The sequence below is a fragment of the Dendrobates tinctorius genome, unplaced genomic scaffold, assembly GCF_039654945.1.
Source record: "Dendrobates tinctorius isolate UK_male_01 unplaced genomic scaffold, ASM3965494v1 ptg000107l, whole genome shotgun sequence".
Lineage (NCBI taxonomy): Eukaryota > Metazoa > Chordata > Amphibia > Anura > Dendrobatidae > Dendrobates > Dendrobates tinctorius.
The window spans coordinates 43,192,043-43,217,101 of NW_027361775.1; the positions used below are offsets into that span (position 1 = coordinate 43,192,043).

The 25,059-nt window shown below is 43.9% G+C and overlaps 2 protein-coding genes across 3 annotated transcripts in view; both read left to right on the forward strand.

Annotated features, from left to right (window-relative positions):
* Window positions 1–25,059, forward strand: part of TPRG1 (tumor protein p63 regulated 1) — a 140,563-nt gene that overhangs the window by 80,643 nt on the left and 34,861 nt on the right. The window lies entirely within an intron of this gene.
* LOC141100735 (uncharacterized) lies at window positions 1,787–11,684 on the forward strand. 2 transcript variants are annotated; one of them, XM_073589410.1, is made up of 3 exons: window positions 1,787–4,529; window positions 4,601–5,542; window positions 5,656–11,684. In XM_073589410.1, exons 2-3 carry the CDS (start codon window positions 5,334–5,336, stop codon window positions 6,377–6,379), a joined length of 933 nt encoding a protein of 310 aa, XP_073445511.1. In that variant the 5' UTR covers window positions 1,787–4,529; window positions 4,601–5,333; the 3' UTR covers window positions 6,380–11,684. The 2 variants fall into 2 exon arrangements, with proteins under 2 accessions (XP_073445511.1, XP_073445512.1); XM_073589411.1 differs by having other exon boundaries at window positions 1,787–5,542.

A 25,059-nucleotide genomic window follows, 5' to 3' on the forward strand; every position in this document is an offset into this window, starting at 1 on the left:
TCAATTCAGCACTTTTTTTAAACCATTTTAATATTTTCACTGCCGCCGCCAGACCACCTTGTAGGGTGTGCGGAAAAATACTCGGATTTCCCATTGACTCCCAGTATACTTGTTACTCAAAATGAGCTTTCGAGCATTAGGAATTGCTCGGTTTGAGTAACAAGCATCCAAGCTTTTAGTGCTCGCTCATCCCTACTGTCTATTTATTAGGACTGTCCACTGGACTTTTAGTGTTTGTGCACACGTTGCGGATTCATGTGTGGAATTTTCAGCGCTGAATCTGCTTATTTTGGCAGAATCCACAGGTAAAAATCCACGCGGATTTCCTGCGGATTTTGTGCGGATTTGGCCTGCGTTTTTACACCTGCGGATTCCTGTAATGGAATGGGCGTAAAAACGCTGCAGAATCCGCACAAAGAATTGACATGCTGCAGAAAATAAACCGCAGCATGTCAAGGAAGGATTTAAATGAAAATTTGAGTTATTTTGAATCATTTCCTATAAATGTATTTACCGTAAATCACAGCTCCTGCTATATCACATATAACACACTGCTTGCAGATAGGCCAGTATTTTTAATAGTGATAAGTTCACTTAAAAGAAGTTATATCTTATTTATTTATTTTACGTGCATTATGACTCATGACCTCTATCTTTTTGTACAAAGTTACTTTGGATGATATTGATTACAAATTTATAGTCACATTTAGTATAGGGTGGAGGGTCGCTTTAAATATTGAAAAAAGAGAGAAATTCTTAGGGCTCATATACCAATCTGCTTGCACTGTCAAAAGAGGAGATTAGAGCTGAATGAGTACAGGATTCAGCTGAACTTTTCTACCCTTTCATATCTGTGCAGGTCTCACTACAACATATTAAAATAGTTTTATTAAATCAGAGGTACAAGCAGATATGCCCTATAAGTGCACCATATTACAGTTAAAGATTCATTTTTCGAACAGTCAGACAGCACAGCAAATTTTTCTTCTTTAGCTAAATTGGAGTGATCAGATAATACCAGACTCAATATTTTTGGGTCTGCTGTATTTATACTGAAGCATCACCCTCCTGCTCTGATTGGTAGCCTGCTTTATTTACACGTGCCATTTTAAAGGGAGTACATCACCTCCAAAATGCATTTTAACCCCTTTACAACCCTTTTATCAGCTCTCATTTAACTCTAACATTTAGGCTGAGTTCACACGTGGCGTTTTTTTCGCGTTTCCGCAGCGGTTTTAACCGGGCGATTTTGCCGCGAAAAATAAGCATCCCATGCATTCCTATGGGATTCCGCAATGCTGTGCTAATGCTGCGGTTTTTACCGCGGCGGAATCGCTTCGCGGTAAAAACCACAGCATGCTCATTAATTTGCGGAATCGCGGCGATCCCGCACCCATAGGAATGCATTGTTCCGCTTACTTCCCGCATGTAGCTGTGCACAACATGCGAAAAGTAAACAGAACAATTGCGGATGGTACCCACGGTCCGGAGGAGAGGAGACTGTCCTCCGGGCTTTGGGTACCATATCCCAGTAAAAAATAGAATTTAAAAATAAAAAATATTGTTATTCTCACCCTTCGACGTCCCGCGCAGTCTTCCTGCTTCTCTCCACGCTCTCGTTCCCAGTAGTCCTTTGCGAAAATGCCCGCGATGGCGTCTGTTCTCGCGGGATCGCGAAGTCTCGCGGTCATTCGCGCGACGTCATCGCGAATTACCGCGAGACATCGCGATCCCGCGAGAACGGACGTCATCGCGGGCATTTTCGCAAAGGACTACTGGGAACGGATGCGCGGGACGTGGGAAGGTGAGAATAACACCATTTTTTATTTTTTTTTTACATTCTGTCTTTTACTACTGATGCTGCATAGGCGGCCTCAGTAGTAAAAAGTTGGTCACACTCGTCAAACACTATGTCACGAGTGTGACCAACCTGTCAATCAGTTCTCCAAGCGATGCTACAGATCGCTTGGAAAACGCTAGCATTTTGCAAGCTAAATACGCTTGCAAAATGCTAGTTTTTCCGCGGGAAAATCGCGGGAATTTAAAATGCGATTTTCCCGCGGACTGGAATTCCGGAATTCTCGCGGTAATTTCCGCGAGAGTTCCGGTACGTGTGCACTTAGCCTTAGCTTGGGTATGCTGGAAGCGCTTCATAAGATCCGTCCATTGGCGCCCTTGTCATGTGACCGCAGGGTGCCGATGGGTTAGCATGACATGCAGGAGTCTGCAGAAGACCCCCCGTCTTGTCATTGCAGATCTCCTTTGATCACCGGCCAATGTAAGGTGTTCATAGGAGATCATGATTTGTGCTACACATAGCAGGGCTGAAGCCCTGCTATGTGTAGCACAAGCGATCAGATGGTCTCCTAAGGGAACTGTTGAATCAAATGAAAATGTAAAAAAAAAGTTTAAAAAAAAATAAGTTCACCCCCCCTTTGCTTCATTCAAAATAAAACAATAAAAAAAACCCACACTTTTGGTACCGCTGTGTTCAGAAATGTCCGATCAAGCAATATATAAAGTAAATTAATCTGATCGGTAAACAATGTATTGAGAAAAAAAATCAAACCACTAAAATTATAGCTTTTTGGTTACTGCAACATTGCAATAAAATTCAATAACAGGCGACCAAAACGTCATATCTAACCCAAAATAGTATCAATAAAAACGTTAGCTTGTCGTGCAAAAATAAGCCCTCATCCGATCCTGAAAAATGGGGCTTGGAAAATGGCCCCTTTTTTTTTCCTTCTACAAACTTTGGATTTTTTTTTCACCACTTAAATATAAAACAGCCTATACATGTTTGGTATCTGCAAACTCATAATGACCTGGAGAATCATAATGGCAGGTCAGTTTTAGCATTTAGTGAACATTGTAAAAAAAAAAAACAATTGTGGAATTGCATTTTTTTTTTTGCTATTTCACCTCATTTGGAATTTTTTTTCCCCCGTTTTTCAATATACTACATGGTAAAATCCATGGTGCCATTCACAAGTACAACTCATCTCGCCAAAATTAAGCCCTCACACTGCCTTATTGACGGAAAAATAAAAAAGTTATGGCTCTGGTAAACAAGGTGAGCAAAAAACAAAAACTAAACAATGGATAATCGCAAGATCGTGAAGGGGTTAAATGGCCTATACAGTGTTGAAGGAGACATAGCCCCTTAAAAAGCATACTGGCACTGTACCGGTTACTGGTACTATGCATGAAAATAATTCAAATGCAAATGAGGAGGCTCCGATGCACCCTTGGCGTGGGGTTTTGGGGCACTGTTACGCTTCCTCATTTGCATATTGGGAGCACAATAACAGTTGCAGTGCTAATATGGTTTTTATACAAACGAAGTCTCCTGCAGCACTGTATAGCCAATTAATAATGTCTTTTGGGTGTAACGGACCTTTAACTAAGAAGATTGGTCCTGTGCCTGTAATATGCTACCTTTACATAGGACAGCATACTCTCCTGACAGATCCACTTCAATTTTTCAGTCTTAATTTTGTTGCAGGAAAAAACAGCATTATGACACCTAGAGTCTCTCAGAAGACATACTGCAAGCTCCAAGCTGTGAGAATGGGGTCTTGATTGGAAGCGTGATCAGGCTGTGTTCACACATAGCGGTTTTTTTTTAGTTTTTGCGGCGATTTTAAACACGTGCTTTTGCCGCGAAAACGCAAAAAAAAAGCATCCCATGCAATCCTATGGCATTCCGCACATGCTGTGCTAATGCTGCCGATTTTTCCGAGGCGGAATTGCATCGCAGAAAAATACACAGCATGCTCATTCTTTGTGCAGAATCGCGGGAAAATCCGCACACATAAGAAATGCAATGCCGGATCCGGTTTCCCCCCCATTGACTTGCATTTGCGCCGGATGGCCATGCGTTTCATCCGGTTTTCGCCGGATCCGGCAATGTGTCGCAATCCGGCGTCTGGAAAAAACGGCTACTGTAACGGTTTTTTGTCTCCGGCGAAAAAGCCGGACGCGCCGGATCCGGCGCGTCCGGCTTTTTCACACAATGAAAGCCCATGAGCGCCGCAATGCGCCGGATCCGGCGACAGCCGGATCCGGTGGCCGGATCCGTTTTTTTTGGTCTGAGCATGCTCAGTAGCTCTGCCCACAAGACACATATATAAAAGCATGACAGTGGGACCCTCAGCCACACCCAACATGCCACCCAAGACAGCAACCAGGCGCAGGAGAAGGCAGGAGACCACTGCAGCAGCACCATCAGCACCACCACCACCCCAAATGGAGCAGCATGCTGAACAACAGGAGGGGAGTCCAGCAGCAGATGAGAGATGGTAATTATCAAATCCCCCATTCCTCCAAACTAGGGCCATGGAATATCAAGATATTCATTGGCCCTTTGTTTCTCTTTATTCAACAGCCGCCCAAGAGATGCAGCAGCAGCAACAGTGGCAGCACTGGCAGCAGCAGTAACACCACCCACAGGCATGGAGTGTGGCCAGCAGGAAGACAGCACATCATCTTCTGGGAGCCCTCCCTCGCATCGTCAGCGTTTGACGGTAAGTTTTTATTTCCAAAATCCATCATCTCTGTAATATATGTCTATTCATTGCCTTTTATTTCAAAACAGGAATCACAAGATGAAGAGGAGCTCCCAGAAGAAGAAGGAAGGGGTGGACAGACACCTGGAGTGGGCTCACAATTGGTAAGTTTTTTGCATCAAACGCAGAAACACAACATCACACTACACACAACACATAGAAAACAATGTTCTGCAGACCACACACAGCAAACAAATGCCTACATCCAAAAACATAACATTTTTTGTTTTCTTCTCTAGTCTTCCCAATCTGGTGCTCGGCCAAGAGGTCCTCGCAGTGCCTCCCAGGGTCGTCGGCGACAGCAACGCGGCGGTCACCAGCGTGTAAGTATAAATATTTTTGTTTTGTTTTTTTGCACTTTTTATTTCATTTCTTTTGTGGAGGCTAATTATGTTATTTTTGTCTTTTTCTTTAAAAGCCTTCACAGCGTGCTCCCGACTCTGACGGTGAGGATGGAGGGATTGATGTGGACCACCTCATCGATCTCGTCAGAGAAAGGGAGCCGCTATGGAATATGGCTGACCGCCGCCATGCTGACCTGATCGTTACCCGACGACTCTGGGAGGAAATCTGTTCGCTCCTTGTGGACCGCTGGGAGGACCTCGATGCTCGGGCCCAGATTAAAGAGTGTAAGTATATACAGTACCGGTTGCTTGATGTAAACCAGTGTTTCCCGAACTCCAGTCCTCGTGGTCCCCACGGATCATGTGTTCAGGATTTCCATTTACTATGGAAATCCTGAAAACATGACCCCTGGGGACCATGAGGACTGGAGTTTGGGAAACACTGATGTTGTATACTAACCACTCCTTTCTCGTTTCAGGGGACAGAATTGTGAAGCGGTGGCGGTCTGTGAGGGATCGTTTCAAGAAGGAGTTCAATAAAGAGATGCGGGCCCCGAGTGGATCTGGAGGACTCAGGAGCAAGTACAAGTACGCACAAGCCCTGTCGTTCCTCCGGGAAACCAGAAGGTAAATATTACACAGCACATGTGAAAAAAAATGTTTCTATGTAACTTTTTTTTTTCAGCCAGGGCCATACCATGTCACTATTTTAATTGTTTTTTTTTCTCTTTATTCCACAGCACGGTGAGCAGCACTCGGGAGCCTGCACGATTGGACCCTTCTGAGGCGATCCCTGAGGAGACCGGCACCGAGGGACACTTCGACCGCCCCGGTACATCTGCACCTTCCCAGCCTTCCCACACATTCGACCCATCTGTCCCATCCACCAGCACAGGAGCATCGTGGCCGCCTACATTACATGAGGCTGCTGGTGAGGAGATCGCTTTCCCTTTACCCCACCCTTCTGCCCCTGCCACCTCTAGTACACCTGCGGGTACTGGGCGGCAGCGGCAGAGGGGTCAGGAAAAGACTTATGCGCCAGAGTTCTTGCATCTGAATGCATCTTTCCAGAACTGTCTAAAAGTCTTGTCAGAGCAAATCTCCGCAGGCTTTCAGCAGATCAACTCCAGCATTCTGGAGGTGAAGACACTTCTGCAAACCATGCATTCAGAAGCAAGATCTTCGCCAAACCACACCTTTTTCAGGTCTGTTGTGGAGCGCATGGAAACGCTCTCTCCTACCCAGCAGATGCATGTAATGCATTCATGCCACGGTGCTCTCCAGCACGTTACCTCCCAACCTCCTCCTCCCACCACAGTAGTTCCTCCACCTGCACCCCCTCCAGCCACTTTCCATCCTCCCCCTCCTATTACATACCATCCACCTCCCCAGCACCAGCCACCTCCCCAGCACCAGCCACCTCCCCAGCACCAGCCACCTCCCCAGCACCAGCCACCTCCCTAGTACCAGCCACCTCCCTAGTACCAGCCACCTCCCTAGTACCAGCCACCTCCCTAGTACCAGCCACCTCCCTAGTACCAGCAACCTCCCTAGTACCAGCAACCTCCCTAGTACCAGCAACCTCCCCAGTACCAGACATCTCCCCACTTCCAGCAACCTGCCCCGTACCAAACTCCTTCCCCCTACCAAACTCCTTCCCCATACAACTTGCCATCAACATCATCTGCTCCTACAGTCCCTGCCCAACCCTCCACTCCACCGCCCACCACCTCTTCTGCCTCCCACATGTCCACCCATTCTGTAGCTTTTTCCACACCTTCACCTCTAACTGTTCCTTCCCCACCACGATCCCAGTCCTCTCTCCACACTCCCAGTGTCGAAGTGTCCCGCAGCCCCTCCAGCAGTATTTCCACCCCACACTACACAGATTTGTAATGTGTTTTTTAATAAAAATGCCTATTGTTTTTTGCACATTAAAAACATTTTACAAAAAAAAAATATTTTAAATAAAAGTTAAATTATCGTTTCACAATGGTTGTCTGGCATTTCTTTCTGCGGCGAACTATGTTTAAAAAAAAAAGGTTAAATACAGGGTATTTCAAAGGTAAAAAGGTATTCAAAACCAGGTATATAACTGTGGGTACATTTTACCTTTTTGCCACAGTTGTGTTCCTGGTTGTGTTTGTTGTTGGTGATTTCCTAACAATGTACACGACTTTTGTTACAAGGTGAAATACTTTGCATAAAACACAACCAGGTACTCACCTGTGGCCTAAAGGTAAAAATAGTAAGACCATGACAAGATAGCCAACTTTGGTTGGCAAAGGTATATACGGTTGGTACAGAAGGTACACAAGTTTGGTTAAGGGCACAAATCTTTCACACTCTGTCATCCTGCCAGTGTACTCTGCCTTGAGGTGACATAAAGTATAGTGCAAAATTGTCCCTCATTACTGAAACCGTCACAGAACTTCTAGTGGTAATGTCATGGTAATCTTGCAAGGTGGTTTCTTCAGAGGTGTCCTCAATGGAAATGGGTTCCTTGCAGATAACAAAATTGTGGAGTACCACGCAAGCTTTGATCACCTCGTCCACAGTTTCTGTCTTGAGGTTGATCACAGTCAATAGGACCCGCCATTTGGCTGTCAGAATACCAAAGGTACATTCAACCATTCTTCTTGCTCTTGTGAGGCGGTAATTAAAAATGCGTTTTGTTCTTGTCAATCCTCTGCTAGAGTACGGTTTCAAAAGGTGTTCTGACAGCTGGAAGGCTTCATCCCCTACACAGACAAATGGCATAGGTGGACCAGATGTTTGCGGCAGCGGTCTAGGGGGTGGGAACTGGAAGGTGTTTCCATACAGTTTACGCCCCATGGCAGACAGTTTGAAAACTTGAGAGTCATTGGAGCGGCCATAGGCCTCAATATCAACAGCAATAAATTTGTATTCCGCGTCAGCGATGGCCATGAGGACAATGGAAAAATATTTCTTGTAATTGAAATATTCCGATCCCGATCCGGCTGGCTTTACAATGCGGATATGTTTCCCGTCCACAGCGCCCAAGCAGTTCGGAAACTGACATATCTGTTGAAACTTTTCTGAAATTTCAATCCACCTCTCTGTTGTGGGCTCTGGTAAAAACTCTTCAGCTAAGGAGTCCCACAGTGCACGGCATGTGTACTTCACTATTCCAGATATGGTGGAAATCCCGAGTCTGTACTGGAAATGCAGTGACGAAAGGGATTCTCCAGTTGCAAGAAATCTGTGGGGAATTAAAAAACAATCAATTAGTTTAAAATCACAGCATTACATACCAAAACTCAGCTATAACACTTGGAGATGCAAACTACCACCAACAAGATTGCAGTGAAAGTGTGCTCTGATGCGAGCATATCCAATAAATGTGGCTTACCTTAAAGTCACCATCAGACACTCTGCGGGTGAAACAGAGAAGCGGCAATAGGTGTCTGCTTTTCTTATGAGGTGTGCAATGCGCTCCACCAAGTAATCAAAATTCTCCATTTTCATCCGAACATATCCAAAAAATGTATCCGGGTTTCGTCTAAGGTCCATGCAGAGTGTAGAATAGACCCCACGCGTCATTCTCTTGGCTGTGATGGGGTGGATCCACAAACGTCGTCTACGATGCCTGATGCGCTGCTGTCTCGCTCTCTCCTTCTCCAGAACAATCACCCTCAAACGATTCGCCTCCGCTGTAAAATCCGCCAAATTCTTCAAAATATTTCCAATCACAACATCCATCTTCGCCAGTAACTTCTCTTCTCTCCAACCTGCACTTTCTCCTCTACAACCTGTCAAAGAAGGGCTGTAGGAACACGCTATATATAGTTTTTCAGTAGCCAATCCCGTTCGGAAGGCCATAGAAAAACGGATCCGTCACATCCGGTTTTACGAAATATTTGCCGGATCCGGCGCTCCGGCACGACGCCGGATCGCGCCTGACGCTGAAAACCTGATGTGTGAAAGTAGCCTAAGGGTTACATGAAGCAGATCACCTCTAAGAGTATGTTTACGCGGGCACAAACCGGCAGTGCTTAGGACGCAGCACATGTCCGCTCCGTCCAAAGCTTCCGGCTTTTGTACGCGCGGTGATTCCGCATGTGTTCATTGAACCATGTGGAATCACCGCATCCTATACATTGAACTTTGATATTTATCTTGTGGAGACTGAGCGTCTCCGCAAGATAAAGAGACAAGCTGCGGTCTAGAAAGATGCGCCACATGTGCGTATACACAGGAAGCCGGAGACGTCCCTGCACACATAGTGGAGATGGGATTTCATAAAATCCCATCCACTATGCTGTAACATCTGACCGCTGCGGCTGTACGCAGCGTCCAATCCGCAGCATTTACTGATCGTGGAAACATACCCTAATGTGTTTTGTGCAATAGAACATAATGTGATATAATAATAATAATAATAATAATAATAATAATAACACACGTTTACTTTTCCATTGCTGATTCATCTACTTTCCAGACTTAGTAGGTGTATTAATACCACAAGGGTAAAATGTAAATAATATGTCTATTCTCACCAGGTTTAAACCTAATCATAAATAAATGACTTACTAGTCCTGCTATAATTGTGGAAGTTACAGACTTGCTATAGGAAAATGGGAGGGGAACTGGCAACTTCAATATGACATACAGAGAGGGACATAAAGACAGACTTTGTACTAGAGATGTGTATGCCTCTATTCTAAAAAAGACAACAAACATAAATAAGAAGAAACATAAATACAGCTATCTAAAATTATTGTAGTTAATTGAGATGCTAGATGTGTTTCTACATGCTGATTTTATGACTGTACCCATTATGTGAAATGTAGCAGAGTATTGTATAAAAGGTCCAAAGTTCACATGAGCCAAACACTTGTAATACTGTAACGTGTCACGGAGCGGTAGCAATGGGTGAGGTACTATATGAAGATGGGGGTCCTGGCTGTGTGTGTGGGCTTTGTCTGTGTGAGTGATATGCCCTTTAAGGCCACATGATACCGTTGACTTTGGCTGTTCCGGACCAGATGTTGAAAGGTTCAGTGAGGGAGACCACCATTCCAACATTGAATTGGGACTTAGAGGGAACAGTCGTATGTACAATAGATAGTGGTGCATAACGTCACCAAAGTTTCTCTTAGAACATGGAGCATTGTCACACACAGTTTCTGCTTTCCTTCTCTAGGCTCACTTGTCTTTGCCTCATCTAGTGACTCTTCCTTCACCACCACCCAGCACAGAACTTCGACACTCCCTTCGGTCCCCAATAACTGTACTACAGTCCAGTAAGTGCGATTGCTATACTTCAACCCGCATCCTTCTTTTCCCTTAGGGGAGCTAGATTTCCACTATTGTCTTTATGTAGCTTCTCTGCTTGCTGAAGTCTTGGAACTCCCGCCCGGGGCACACTATTCGTCTCACATTCCCAGTTCCATTCTTTGCCCATTTGCTCCGAGAGCCATACTTCTTGGCATCATGTCCCAGGAGCCATTTCCACTGTATCACTCTGTCTTTCTGTCATTTTCCTCATCTCTACTCCAAGTCTCCATTCACGTCCGGAACACCCACGCTATGCGACTCGTAAAAAAACAAACAAACCAAAAACACTTGTGGAATTGCAATTTCACCGCACTTGAAATTTTTTCCTTGTTTCCCAGTACATTACAGTGGGTACGGAAAGTATTCAGACCCGTTTAAATTTTTCACTCTTTGTTTCATTGCAGCCATTTGGTAAATTCAAAAAAGTTCATTTTTTTTCTCATTAAGGCCTGTTTCACACCTCCGTTTTTTGAAGTCAGTTGCAATCCGTGAAAAATGTGAAAAACTGATCCGTTTCCGTTGTGACACCAACGTGTGCCACCGGACCGTTGTTTTGACGGATCCGCCGAAGTTGGAATTTTAAAGGAACAGCAGCCTGGAAAAGGAGAGAGAGAGACTTTTCACTGCTTCCAGAACGGATTTCAGGGTTAAAATGGTTCCCGAAGCAAATCTTCCGTGCATGCGCAGTTAAAAATAGCGGACCGTCAAGGCAAAAGAAGTTTCAGAGTCCGTCTGGTCCGCCCGGGAACCACTAAAATTCTCACGGATCCGTCAAAAAACAGATCCAACGGATGACCGTCAGTCAAAATCCGCCACTAATGCAAGTCTATGGGGGGAAAAAGGCGGATCCGCCTAAAAAGGGGCGGATCCGTTTTTTTCACAAACTGGCGGATTTTGACTGACGTCAAAAAACGGAAATGTGAAACAGGCCTTAATGTTTACCCTGCACCCCATCTTGACTGAAAAAATCCAGAAATGTAGAAATTTTTGCAAATTTATTAAAAAAGAAAAACTGAAATATTAAGTCACATGCTGTCCATTTCATTGTGATTCTCCTTGAGATGGTTCTACTCCTTCATTGGATGTAGAAATTTTAAGGAGTCTGAATACTTTCCATATCCACTATATATAGGGTCAAAATGTGTGTTATCTTCTGGCTTTATACTTAAGTAATTTGTCAAATTAAATTTCCTTATTTTCCTACATTTCTGTTTTTCTTCAGTCAAGATGGAGTACAGAGTGTACATTAAAGCGAACCTGTCAGCAGTTTTGGCTGATATAAGATACGGCCACTGCCTTAAATGGCTTATCTACAGCATTCTATAATGCTGTTTTTAAAGCCCTGGATCTGACCTGAAAGAGAAGAAAAATAAGTTTTATTATACTCACCCGGGGGGCGGTCCGGTCTGATGGGTGTTGCGGGTCCGAGTCCGGCGCCTGCCATCTTCTTGAGATGCCGCCCTCCTGCTTGCTTAATGGCTCCCCAGCATCGCGCTCCTGTGCAGGCGTAATTATCTGCCCTGTTGAGGGCAGAGTAAAGTACTGCAGTGCGCAGGTGCCGGGAAAGGTCAGAGAGGCCCAGCGCCTGTGCACTACAGTACTTTGCTTTTCCCTCAACATGACAGATAAGTACGCTTGCGCAGGAGCACGATGCCAAGGAGCCTGTGCAGTGAATATTCATTTCTCTTTAGCAGCGGGCACAAGCTTTGGCCTCAGCCGTACACATATATATATCACAGATTAAGTCTCATGGATAGGACATGGTAGACTGAGGTTCAAATCCCGGCTCTGCCCTGTTGGAAATAATATACCAGTAGTGGGCTTTAGGCAAGACTACTAACACTATAGTGTCTATCTCAATAAGCATGAGAGTGTCACGAACAAAGAGTCATGCCGGCTTGGACGTCGCCCGGATTAACAAGGTCCACGTCAAATGTTGAGGAATCATGACAATCTAATAACAAATGGACTACTGGAACAAACCACACATGGACAAGGCAAGAGAACTTGGATCTGATGAAATGCTATTATAACAGCAGACCAAATGAGAGAGGATATATAAAACAACTAGTCACCCAACGTTTCAATGTCGTAAAGAGAAAGCTATTATCACAACTTGAGATGGATCAACTGCACTGCAGATCCACCCCACATGAAGACCTGGAAGAAAATTATGTGCGGCCCCCTGAAAATCCTGATCCAATCCTGCAACTAGAGAGCACTGCAGCTGATCTGAAACAGAAGATTATAGATATACTAAATACCATCAATACCAGAGATCGACTGCCAAGACTCAACAAAGAAACCCCAACAGAGAGTATACTAGAAGATGCCAATAGACCACTTGCATCAATACCATCATCATAACTCAAACTAATAAACTGATCTATGCTACTACCTCAGCAATCATGGAAATGCTTGGCTATACAAGCAAGAACAACAGAAGTATGTGCTCCCCCCCCTTTGGAAAAGAAGACTGGAGACAAAGATCAAGGTGACACGAAGGGAAGTCAGCCATCTAACAGAAATACTGAAGGTGTAAAGATCAAGAATAAAACTAAGCTGGACAAGTACAAAGGTCTGACCCCAACTGAAGCCTAGAGACTGCTAAACAAAGGCTCACAGCACTTGCTGCAAGACTAGGGAGATACACTAGAGAAGCTGAGGCCAATAAGATAAATGCCCTGTTCTCCAAAGAACCATCCAAGGTGTATTCCAAACTACAGAGTAACAGCACAAAGGCAGCTGCTCCACCAATGGCAGAGTCTGGACAATACTGGAGGAAAACTACCGCCCAATAACCTGCCGTACAACAACATGGGAACTCCTGTCAGGCATTGTAGCCGACAAGCTACAAAACCATATGAACCAGTACATGAATCCAGCTCAGAAAGGCAATTTGACCAATACCAGATGCTCTTAGAACCAGCTCCTAGTAGATAGAGCAGTCACTCAAGATACAGACAGACCAATCTGAGCATTGACTACAGGAAAGCCTATGACTCAATACCACACACATGGATCTGTGAATGCTTGGCTCGCTACGATGTCAACAGGAAATTAGGAACCTTCCTCAGAAACTCAATGAGGCTATGGAAAACAATATTGGAAGTCAATTTAAGACAAATAGCTCAAGTGACATCAAATGCGGAATATATCAAGGTGATGCACTGTCCCCATTGCAGTTCTGCATAAGCTTGAACCCCATCAGTCAGATAATTAGTGTTTGGCTACGGTTACAAGTTCAAGAGTGGAAGCACCATCAACCATTTCCTCTACATGGATGACATCAAGCTGTATGCGAATACCAACGAGACATCAATTCACTGATCCACCTGACAAAGATCTACAGCAAAGACATCAGGATGTCCTTCCGGACTAGAGAAGTGCAGCCGGGTGGTAATAAAGAGAGGCAAGGCAGTCAAGACTGATGGAGTGGAATTACCAGCAGGGCACATAGCAGATGTACAGACATGCTACAAGTACAACAGCATCCCACAGGGATACAGTAACCATGATGAGGAGGCAAGGAAAGCAGCAACATCCAAATACCATTAAAGGGTAAGACAGGTCCTGAAGAGCCACCTTAATGGGAAGAATAAAATCTGTGCCATCAATACATATGCCCTGCCAGTTATCAGATACCATGCTGGCATAGTCTATTGGCCAAAAAAAGAGATGTGAAGACACGAAAGCTTCTCACAATGCATGGAGGTCTCCACCCTAAGTTAAGCACCCAAAGATTGTATACCAACAGAAAGGAGGGTGGTCGAGGCTTGATAAGCATCCAAGCCACCATAATGGATGAAACAAGGAGTATCCAGGAATACATCAGAAAAATGGCACCTTAAAAATAAGATGCTGTGAGAAAGCCTCAGTCTGCAACAACAACAGATTTGGAAGGAAGAACAAGAACATGAAGCGCCATGGCAAGACAAGCCGCTGCATGGGATGTACCATCGACTGATAATGGAGGTGGCTGACATGGAGAAATCCTACCAATGGTTCGAGAAAGCTGGACTCCGAGACTGCACAGAGGCACTAGTCATAGGGGCACAAGAGTAAGCACTAAGTACCAGATCCATAGAAGCAGGAATATACCACACAGGACAAAACCCAAGGTACAGACTATGCAAAGAAACATCAGAAACAGTCCAACACATAGTGGCAGAATACAAAATGCAAACAGGAACAGCGTATACCGAACGTCACAACCAAGTAGCGGGAATTGTATACAGGAACATTTTCACAGCATATTGGCTAATTCCCCCTATGTCCAGGTGGGAGACCCCAGAGAAAGTGGTGGAGAATGAAAGGGCTAAAACCCTGTGGGACTTCAAGATCCAGATGGATAAGCAGGTGTTGGCTAACCAACCCGACATTTTGATAGTAGACAAGGATCAGAAGTCAGCAATGATAATAGATGTGGCAGTGTCAAGTGACAGCAACATCAGATAGAAGGAATATGAGAAACAGGAGAAATACCAGGGCCTCAAAGGATAACAGGAGAAGATGTGGAAGGTGAAGGCAACCCTGCTGGCATCACTGCATGACCTTCCATCCCCCGCACACCAACTTACTCACTGCTCCAGGTCATGCTGTGATTTCTATGAACATAAGGATGAGTGACCTCATGGAGATCAACATCCAACACTGCGGAGACACCATCACATGTTTCTCAACGCAGTGATCTAGAGCAATGCCCCCATCCCTTATGGGAAATATGCAAAAGCATGTAAATCAACAGCCGCGGAGACACCATCACATGTTTCTCAACGCAAGCAATGACTAGCCAGGTCTTTCCCCGGGAAGGAACAACCACGGGAAGGGCAGTCTCCAATGAAGGAAACCACCTATGCCAAAACATGGTATCCATCCACAGACAGCTGTTTCAGGGTATTGCCCCTCATCAGTGTGGAGTAGGAAACTGGCTAGTAGGAGCAATGCCTAGTGAAAGGCTATGAACATAAGGATGAGTGACCTCATGGAGATCAACATCCAACACTGCGGAGACACCATCACATGTTTCTCAACGCAGTGATCTAGAGCAATGCCCCCATCCCTTATGGGAAATATGCAAAAGCATGTAAATCAACAGCCGCGGAGACACCATCACATGTTTCTCAACGCAAGCAATGACTAGCCAGGTCTTTCCCCGGGAAGGAACAACCACGGGAAGGGCAGTCTCCAATGAAGGAAACCACCTATGCCAAAACATGGTATCCATCCACAGACAGCTGTTTCAGGGTATTGCCCCTCATCAGTGTGGAGTAGGAAACTGGCTAGTAGGAGCAATGCCTAGTGAAAGGCTATGAACATAAGGATGAGTGACCTCATGGAGATCAACATCCAACACTGCGGAGACACCATCACATGTTTCTCAACGCAGTGATCTAGAGCAATGCCCCCATCCCTTATGGGAAATATGCAAAAGCATGTAAATCAACAGCCGCGGAGACACCATCACATGTTTCTCAACGCAAGCAATGACTAGCCAGGTCTTTCCCCGGGAAGGAACAACCACGGGAAGGGCAGTCTCCAATGAAGGAAACCACCTATGCCAAAACATGGTATCCATCCACAGACAGCTGTTTCAGGGTATTGCCCCTCATCAGTGTGGAGTAGGAAACTGGCTAGTAGGAGCAATGCCTAGTGAAAGGCTATGAACATAAGGATGAGTGACCTCATGGAGATCAACATCCAACACTGCGGAGACACCATCACATGTTTCTCAACGCAGTGATCTAGAGCAATGCCCCCATCCCTTATGGGAAATATGCAAAAGCATGTAAATCAACAGCCGCGGAGACACCATCACATGTTTCTCTCCGCGGCTGTTGATTTACATGCTTTTGCATATTTCCCATAAGGGATGGGGGCATTTCTCTAGATCACTGCGTTGAGAAACATGTGATGGTGTCTCCGCAGTGTTGGATGTTGATCTCCATGAGGTCACTCATCCTTATGTTCATAGCCTTTCACTAGGCATTGCTCCTACTAGCCAGTTTCCTACTCCACACTGATGAGGGGCAATACCCTGAAACAGCTGTCTGTGGATGGATACCATGTTTTGGCATAGGTGGTTTCCTTCATTGGAGACTGCCCTTCCCGTGGTTGTTCCTTCCCGGGGAAAGACCTGGCTAGTCATTGCTTGCGTTGAGAAACATGTGATGGTGTCTCCGCGGCTGTTGATTTACATGCTTTTGCATATTTCCCATAAGGGATGGGGGCATTGCTCTAGATCACTGCGTTGAGAAACATGTGATGGTGTCTCCGCAGTGTTGGATGTTGATCTCCATGAGGTCACTCATCCTTATGTTCATAGCCTTTCACTAGGCATTGCTCCTACTAGCCAGTTTCCTACTCCACACTGATGAGGGGCAATACCCTGAAACAGCTGTCTGTGGATGGATACCATGTTTTGGCATAGGTGGTTTCCTTCATTGGAGACTGCCCTTCCCGTGGTTGTTCCTTCCCGGGGAAAGACCTGGCTAGTCATTGCTTGCGTTGAGAAACATGTGATGGTGTCTCCGCGGCTGTTGATTTACATGCTGTGATTTCTGTCTGCTGCCAGAATATCCTGGTCTCTGTGCTATTGCTCCTTGCCTTGCCTTGTACCTGTGTATACCCTTGTCCCTGTGTCCTTGGTCCTGTACTTTGGAAGCCAAATAAAACTAGCGGTCACCAGGGAGCGCAGGGAAGGCGGTGAAGGTGGAATAGTAAATGGGGTAGTCCAATGCATCTCCAGCTGTAAACCTCCAATGGAGGATGATAAGCTAGGACAATGTGAGTGTACGGTCAGAGGAGTGCTAAGGACACAAGGACAAAGCAAAAGTTTCTTTAGCCCACCACGTTTCGACTGCAGTCCGTCTTCAACAGGTGGCAGTTTATTATTTAAAAGACAGGAAGGGGTATATATGCGAAAAGCGGCCAATCAGTGGTCAGGACAATTAAGCACATGATTAGCAAGTCACATGACAATGAAGTTACAAGAAAAAAACAAGGGGAAGGAAACATTTAAAAAATACATAATTAAAATACCTAAAACAATGTCCTAAAATGAAATTAAGAACGTATGTGCTATAGCAAAAAGAATGCATATATTGTATAATAAAAGAAGCTAATAAAAGAATAGATAAGATTATCTCGTCACTTTTTCAATAGTTAAGGTACTGTCACACTTAGCGATGTACCAGCGATCCCGACCAGCGATATGACGCGGTCAGGATCGCTGGTACATCGCTAAGTGGTCGCTAGTGAGCTGCCACACAGGCAGATCTCACCAGCGACATCGCTGGGGATGGGGTCGCTACTTACCTGTCACACTAGGCGATCCTGACGTTCTCCCGCCCGGCTCCACGCTTGTCGCTACACAGGAAGCGCCGGAGGAAGCTGACGACGAGAAGCGGTCCAGGACGTCCTCGCGCGATCAGCGATAATCAGCGGGGGAGCGGGCGCTGGTAAGTATCAGACACAGCGATATCGCTAGCAATATCGCTATAACGTCACAAGTTATAGCGATATTGCTAGCGATATCGCTTAGTGTGACAGTACCTTTAGGTTCAGTCCCTCTGGTGCTAGGGTGCCCAACTTAAAAATCCAAAAACTTTCCTGATTAATTAGACTGTTATAGCAATCAGGTACAGTATCTGGTATGCAATCAATAATTATTAATTTAGGCGATTTTGTATCTTTCTGGTGCCTATTTAATAAATGTTTGGACAGGCTGTGTAAAAGGTAGCCATTCCGAATGTTCTGCCTATGTTTGTTGAGCCGCACGTGCATAGTCTGTTTAGTTCGGCCTACGTATTGGAGCCCACAGCTGCATTGCAATAGGTACACAACATAGACTGATTGGCAGTTAACAAAATGGTTGATTTTATAGCAGACACCAGTAGTATTGGATCTAAATTCTTTTGCACAATTAACAATCGAAGAGCAGCAAAGACATTTCACAGTTTTACAAGCGAAACAACCAGGATTCTTAACTGGTTGAATTCCGGACTCGTGCGAGGGGCGCAGGGTTGTATTTCTTGGCGCAACAAAGTTCCGCAGGGTCCGACTTCTTCTGAATACCGTTCTGGGCCGAGTGGAGACATGACCCGAAAGTATAGTGCCACCCTCAAGAATGAACCAATACTTCATCAGGAGTTTTTTTTATTTCCGCATGTGATTGATTATACGTGGTCACAAAACTCCATTTGCCAAAATCAAAAGTGGATAGGACATTGGTGTTTTTATTTTTTATCTTGTCAATACAGTCTTTCTGGAAGAAAGAGAGTCATATTGATGTTCTTTTTCTAAAGCAGTATATTACTGAGGGTTTGGTGCCTAAAGGTTTATTAATAGCATAGCAATCTTCATTCCCCAATGATGCTGATTTCTCGAGAATGTGGGATGCTATTCATTTAAAATGCTCCATGGACATGATGAATTTACTAATCATTAAAATAAATTCATCTGCTGACAATGCCTGCTCTCAACTTACGTTGCTTAAGCAGCAAATGACCCAGTATTCTGCTTATGCTGAATTCAGTGAATTTAACAGTAAGTTCTATACTAAATTAAACAGGTTCAAACCTGTTCCTTCATACTCCTTTTCTTCCTGCCTGCACCAGTACCTGCATTTGCTTTGTGAACAGGTCTCTACCTGTTCCTCCATACACTATTCCTTCCTGCCTGTACCAGTACCTGCACCCACTGTGTGAACAGGACCCTACCTATTCCACACACCACTCCTTCCTGCCGGTGTCCTTGTGCCTTTCCAGTTGGTCCCTGCCCCTGTGTCTCAGCCGTGCCTGCCTGCCCTGTGACTCAGCCGTGCCTGCCTGCCTGCCCTGTGTCTCAGCCATGCCCACCTGCCCTGTGTCTCTGCCATGCCCACCTGCCAATGTCTCAGCCATGCCCCGCCATGCTCATCTGTCCATCTGCTACTCGTGCCTGTTGCCCGTACCGTCTCCCCAAGTGGGATCAGCATCCTCAGCCAGACATCACCCTGGAGTGGCACCTGACAGCTGCCTGCTGCAGAAGCCTGACCTCAACATCAGAGGCTCCAGTGAAAACCAAGGCAGCTGTCTTAGTCACAGCCCTTCCAGGGTAGTCTGGTTTGTGGCACAGTGGTGCCACAACCCCCTGGCTCACGCCCACCTGTCAGGGCGTGAGCGTGACAATTCCAGTGGTGATAGGAGCACTTGGAGCAGTGACCCCTAAGGAAGATGGCTAAAAAAGGTCCCAGGAGCAAAATCTGAACTCTGTCTAGAAAAGCGCAATGCTGGGAACAGCTAAGATCCTGCGCAGAACCCTCAAACTCCCAGGCCTCTGGTAGAGGACTCGAGAATGAGAAAGGACAACAAAGACCACCCCCATTGGGGGGGTGAGAAGGAAGTTTTATATATATATGTGGTGTTTGTCTCCTTCCTGATTTTCTATTCTTTTGCATAGTTGTCACACTTACAGTCATATGTAAAAGTTTGGGCACCCCTATTAATGTTAACCTTTTTTCTTTATAACAATTTTGGTTTTTGCAACAGCTATTTCAGTTTCATATATCTAATAACTGATGGACTCAGTTATATTTCTGGATTCAAATGAGGTTTATTGTACTAACAGAAAATGTGCAATCTGCATTTAAACAAAATTTGACCGGTGCAAAAGTATGGGCACCCTTATCATTTTCTTGATTTGAACACTCCTAACTACTTTTTACTGACTTCCTGAAGCACTAAATTGGTTTTGTAACCTCATTGAGCTTTGAACTTCATAGCCAGGTGTATCAAATCATGAGAAAAGGTATTTCAAGTGGCCACTTGCAAGTAGTTCTCCTATTTGATTCTCCTATGAAGAGTGGCATCATGGGCTCCTCAAAACAACTCTCAAATGATCTGAAAACAAAGATTATTCAACATAGCTTTTCAGGGGAAGGATACAAAAAGTTGTCTCAGAGATTTAACCTGTCAGTTTCCACTGTGAGGAACATAGTAAGGAAATGGAAGAACACAGGTACAGTTCTTGTTAAGCCCAGAAGTGGCAGGCCAAGAAAAATATCAGAAAGACAGAGAAGAAGAATGGTGGGAACAGTCAAGGACAATCCACAGACCACCTCCAAAGACCTGCAGCATCATCTTGCTGCAGATGGTGTCACTGTGCATCGGTAAACAATACAGCGCACTTTGCACAAGGAGAAGCTGTATGGGAGAGTGATGCGAAAGAAGCCGTTTCTGCAGGCACGCCACAAACAGAGTCGCCTGAGGTATGCAAAAGCACATTTGGACAAGCCAGTTACATTTTGGAAGAAGGTCCTGTGGACTGATGAAACAAAGATTGAGTTGTTTGGTCATATAAAAAGGCGTTATGCATGCGCTGTATTGTTGACCGATGCACAGTGACACCATCTGCAGCAAGATGATGCTGCAGGTCTTTGGAGGTGGTCTGTGGATTGTCCTTGACTGTTCTCACCATTCTTCTTCTCTGCCTTCTGATATTTTTCTAGGCCTGCCACTTCTGGGCTTAACAAGAACTGTACCTGTGTTCTTCCATTTCCTTACTATGTTCCTCACAGTGGAAACTGACAGGTTAAATCTCTGAGACAACTTTTTGTATCCTTCCCCTGAAAAGCTATGTTGAATAATCTTTGTTTTCAGATCATTTGAGAGTTGTTTTGAGGAGCCCATGATGCCACTCTTCATAGGAGAATCAAATAGGAGAACTACTTGCAAGTGGCCACTTGAAATACCTTTTCTCATGATTTGATACACCTGGCTATGAAGTTCAAAGCTCAATGAGGTTACAAAACCAATTTAGTGCTTCAGGAAGTCAGTAAAAAATAGTTGGGAGTGTTCAAATCAAGAAAATAAGGGTGCCCATACTTTTGCACTGGTCAAATTTTGTTTAAATGCAGATTGCACATTTTCTGTTAGTACAATAAACCTCATTTGAATCCAGAAATATAACTGAGTCCATCAGTTATTAGATATATGAAACTGAAATAGCTGTTGCAAAAACCAAAATTGTTATAAAGAAAAAAGGTTAACATTAATGGGGTGCCCAAACTTTTACATATGACTGTAAATGTTTCAGATTTGTATGGTACAAATTTAAATATTCAGATTTGTATGGTACAAATTTAAATATTAGACAAAGATAACTCAACTAAACACAAAATGCAGTTTTTAAATTACATTTTTTCAATATTGAGGGAAAAAGAAATCCATTTTTTTCACTGTGTGATAGAACAATCTAAATGTATGTTTTTTTTGGCTTCTAATCATTTCATTGCCACTTGTGGTTAGCCACTTAACATGGGGATAATGCCACTGACAAGCATGGCACATGGTATGATTTAGACAGTCTGACCAACCACACTGTTAATACTGTATTTATTAGCTTTATGGATTTCCTTCACTGTTGTGGGTGTTGACTGTTTTTCTTCCCTTTTTCGCCATATTTTGCAATATGCCTTTATATTTATTTTCCATTGTGTGTTTGCTTTGTTGTGCTAAGATCATGTACCAAAGAATATTTGCTTTTTCAATTTGCCCTTTAATTGGCTTCCAATAACACAGTGACAATGACTGTTTTGTATGTAAACCATACAGGCTATATTATGCCTTCTAACAAAAATATTATTTTGTGGTCTAATGCTTGGGATCAGTGTACTTTGCCTCTGGGCTTCTACATGTCATCAAAGGCAGTTTTGCAATCTTAGTGCATACTGGGGTACAAATTGACCTGGAACACTATGGAATTAATATGACATCTATCCGTAAAATATTTAAACACATGTATATTGTAAAAATAGGAAAAAAGCCATAAAAACTGACAAAAAGGATTCAGGATTGCTAAATGTGTTTTCCACATGCATGTACTGTTTACTTCTATGATATATATCTATACACACAATTACATATAGTCAACTATACACTGTATGTCTATAGGTATATGTATATAGAAGTACAGCATCTCGGTAAGAAACATCTCATTTCGCTACCATCACAACTCGACTGTCTGTGTATACAGACTCTCAAACAATGCACATAGAACCCAATTTATGAAGGCACTTGACAGTTTTCTTATGTAAGACATCATGAAATGTTGCAACATTTGTGTTCAACTTGAAGTTGCTCTTACATTTTTCCACATTTGCTGTTTTTACACCACTCTTGGCCAGCTCCCCCAACTTCTAGAAAAGCACATCTGTCTAATAAATCATAAATTTACTCCTCTAAAGTGGCATAAATTACACCAGAAATGTACTATAGTCACTGTGTAAGAAAATGTTCTTACTGAGAGAGCTGGAAGAGCCGGACACAAAACTGGAGACAATTCTTCTTGAAGCTGAGGTTGAAGTTTATTCGGAGATACACGGCAAAACAGAACGGACAATCAGAGAAGTTGAAATATGCGGGCAAAAACAGGAATTCAGACGGGCAGAGATTCGCTAGGAAGTCTGGCGGTGATAAGGCCTCGTGCTAGATCATGGTGTGGCACGACGGCATGATGGCGGTGGAATGGCAACAAGCAACAGTAACAGGAGCTTCTTATACATTATGAGAACAAAGAAAGCTGCATTTTGCCACAGAGGGCGATAACATTATAATTCTAAGGCATTTACATGGTAATTCTAGAGAAACGTGGTTTAGAACAGAGAATATAATGACATAATACGAAGATATTAATTAACATTTCTCCAAGCAACACTAAAACCCATAAGTCATTGGTATCTATGGCTACTGTCCTAAAATCTTATCACTGCTTTCAGACTTGATCCATAAATTCATGCATTTGACATTTTAATGACTCTTCTCTCTCTACCAACAATATCACATAAACACACATTGACCATATATTTGGTGACCCTATTCCCCTATTGATCCAATCTTCCTCTATGCACATCTACTGAGGTTGGTAGGAGAAATGATCTCATTTTCCATCCTCCATTTAGTACATTTTATTAGCTCTTTTGTAAAAGTTGAATCTTCTCTAACTTTCGACAAGATGGCTGCTAGAGACAACATGGCCGCTCAGTATATTATGGCTGACCATTCTCTTACAACTGACTAGAGACACATTTCTTGTCAATGGTGCACATCTCTTAATGAATTATGCGCACCTTACTGCTGCACGCTCGTCAAAAAGACTGGCATACAAAATTCCAGTTTGATTGAATTTGGCTCAAACATTGTGGTAGATCGGCGCACTCGGCTGCACATTGAGGTAGACAAAGGAACACTGTCTCTTTAAGACTCTCACTGGTTTATTATGGGTGCTGCATACGCCAATGCACAGTTAGCAAAAATAAGACCTTTTTGTCCTAAGGAAAACAAAATTTAGCATGCAGTACCGTCCATGTTGTTACTGGCGTCCCCCTGGTCAGTAAATCACACACAATGGCTCAGCCCTCCATATGAGGACACACAGCCCTGGAGTTCCTATCTCCAGGCCTACTTAACACCTAATGACTCAAAAGTCTGTCTGTTTATATGCCAGAGCACGCCCTGGGGTGGAATTAAGGTGAACAACCTCCCACCAGCTCTATGGTTGTCCACAAACACCCAGCCCTTAAAATGGCCGATTAACCCCTCTCAACACATAGTGTGCTGGAGCAGACTTTTGGGTTTCAAATCACTGAAGCTAATAGCCTGGGTGAAACATATCTTCCCTCCAGCGCTTTGCCAATGACTTTGTCACAACATGTATCTATGACCAGGCCATGGACTCAAACAGATAAAATTAGTCACTTATTTTTTCAGTAGTTTCATATAACATTCACCATTTGGAATAGTATTGAAAGCCGTATTCTAGTTGGGTGGCCACTAATCGGGCTACATTCCTTTCTATCCTGTACCAAAATTGCTATCGTTCCTGGCAGCGACGCAATTCCATCCTCCAGAAGAAAATAGGCATCACAGGTGAACTGGCTTTTATCCTATGTTGTATTTTTTTTCTTTCATGCAATGGGGTATGGATGGATTGTCGGTGTGGAGTTAAGGTGGGAGAGAGGATTTAGGTTCACATATTTGTGGAATGTCCAGTTGCTATCCAATTTTTTTTCTCGGACCGCACATAGATTCATAGAGTTGAATGGATCTAGTCATACATCCATGAAAATAATGGACCAAAGTGTGAGATCTGTGAGACCTTGAGCAGGTCCCATTCTGAACAATGTTTGTGGATCATACTTGGCCATACAAGTCAATGGGGATCCATGAAACACAGATGCAAATCTAAAGGCTTCTGATTTGCTTCTGTGTCTTACGAATCTTTTTCTTAGTGATAAGCAAATAAAAATATGAGACCTACTAGGAGTATTTTTATTGGCTTGAAAGCAAGCACACCTCTCCTTTAGAAATGAAAAAAGAAACATGAAAAAAAGCGAAGCTAAAATGGCACGTAAGAAAAAAAAAATTGTTAGTTTATGTTGAATAATGAATATGGTGGGGGAGATGTAGGAGAGTAGACACAAGGTGAGGATTAGATGTAGGAGAGTAGACACAAGGTGAGGATTTGTACTACATTGAGTGGAGGGGAGAGGACATGGGACAGAGACCTGTAATGAAGTTTGGGAGGAAAAGGGCACAGGACAGGGATTTGTAATGATATGGGGAGGGTAGGAGAGAAAACACAGGGCAGGGACTTGCAATGAACTGGTGAAGTAGGAGACACAGGACAGAAATTTGTACTAAATTCAAGACGGGGCCAGTCCCACTAGCTAATTCATTTATATTTATATTGAACAATGGAAAGCGTATAATCATAGATATTAGGTTGGGCACATTGCTTATTTATGAATTTACATTTTTAATGATTGTTTGCACAGTGGCTAATTGTATAGTAATGGTGTAGTG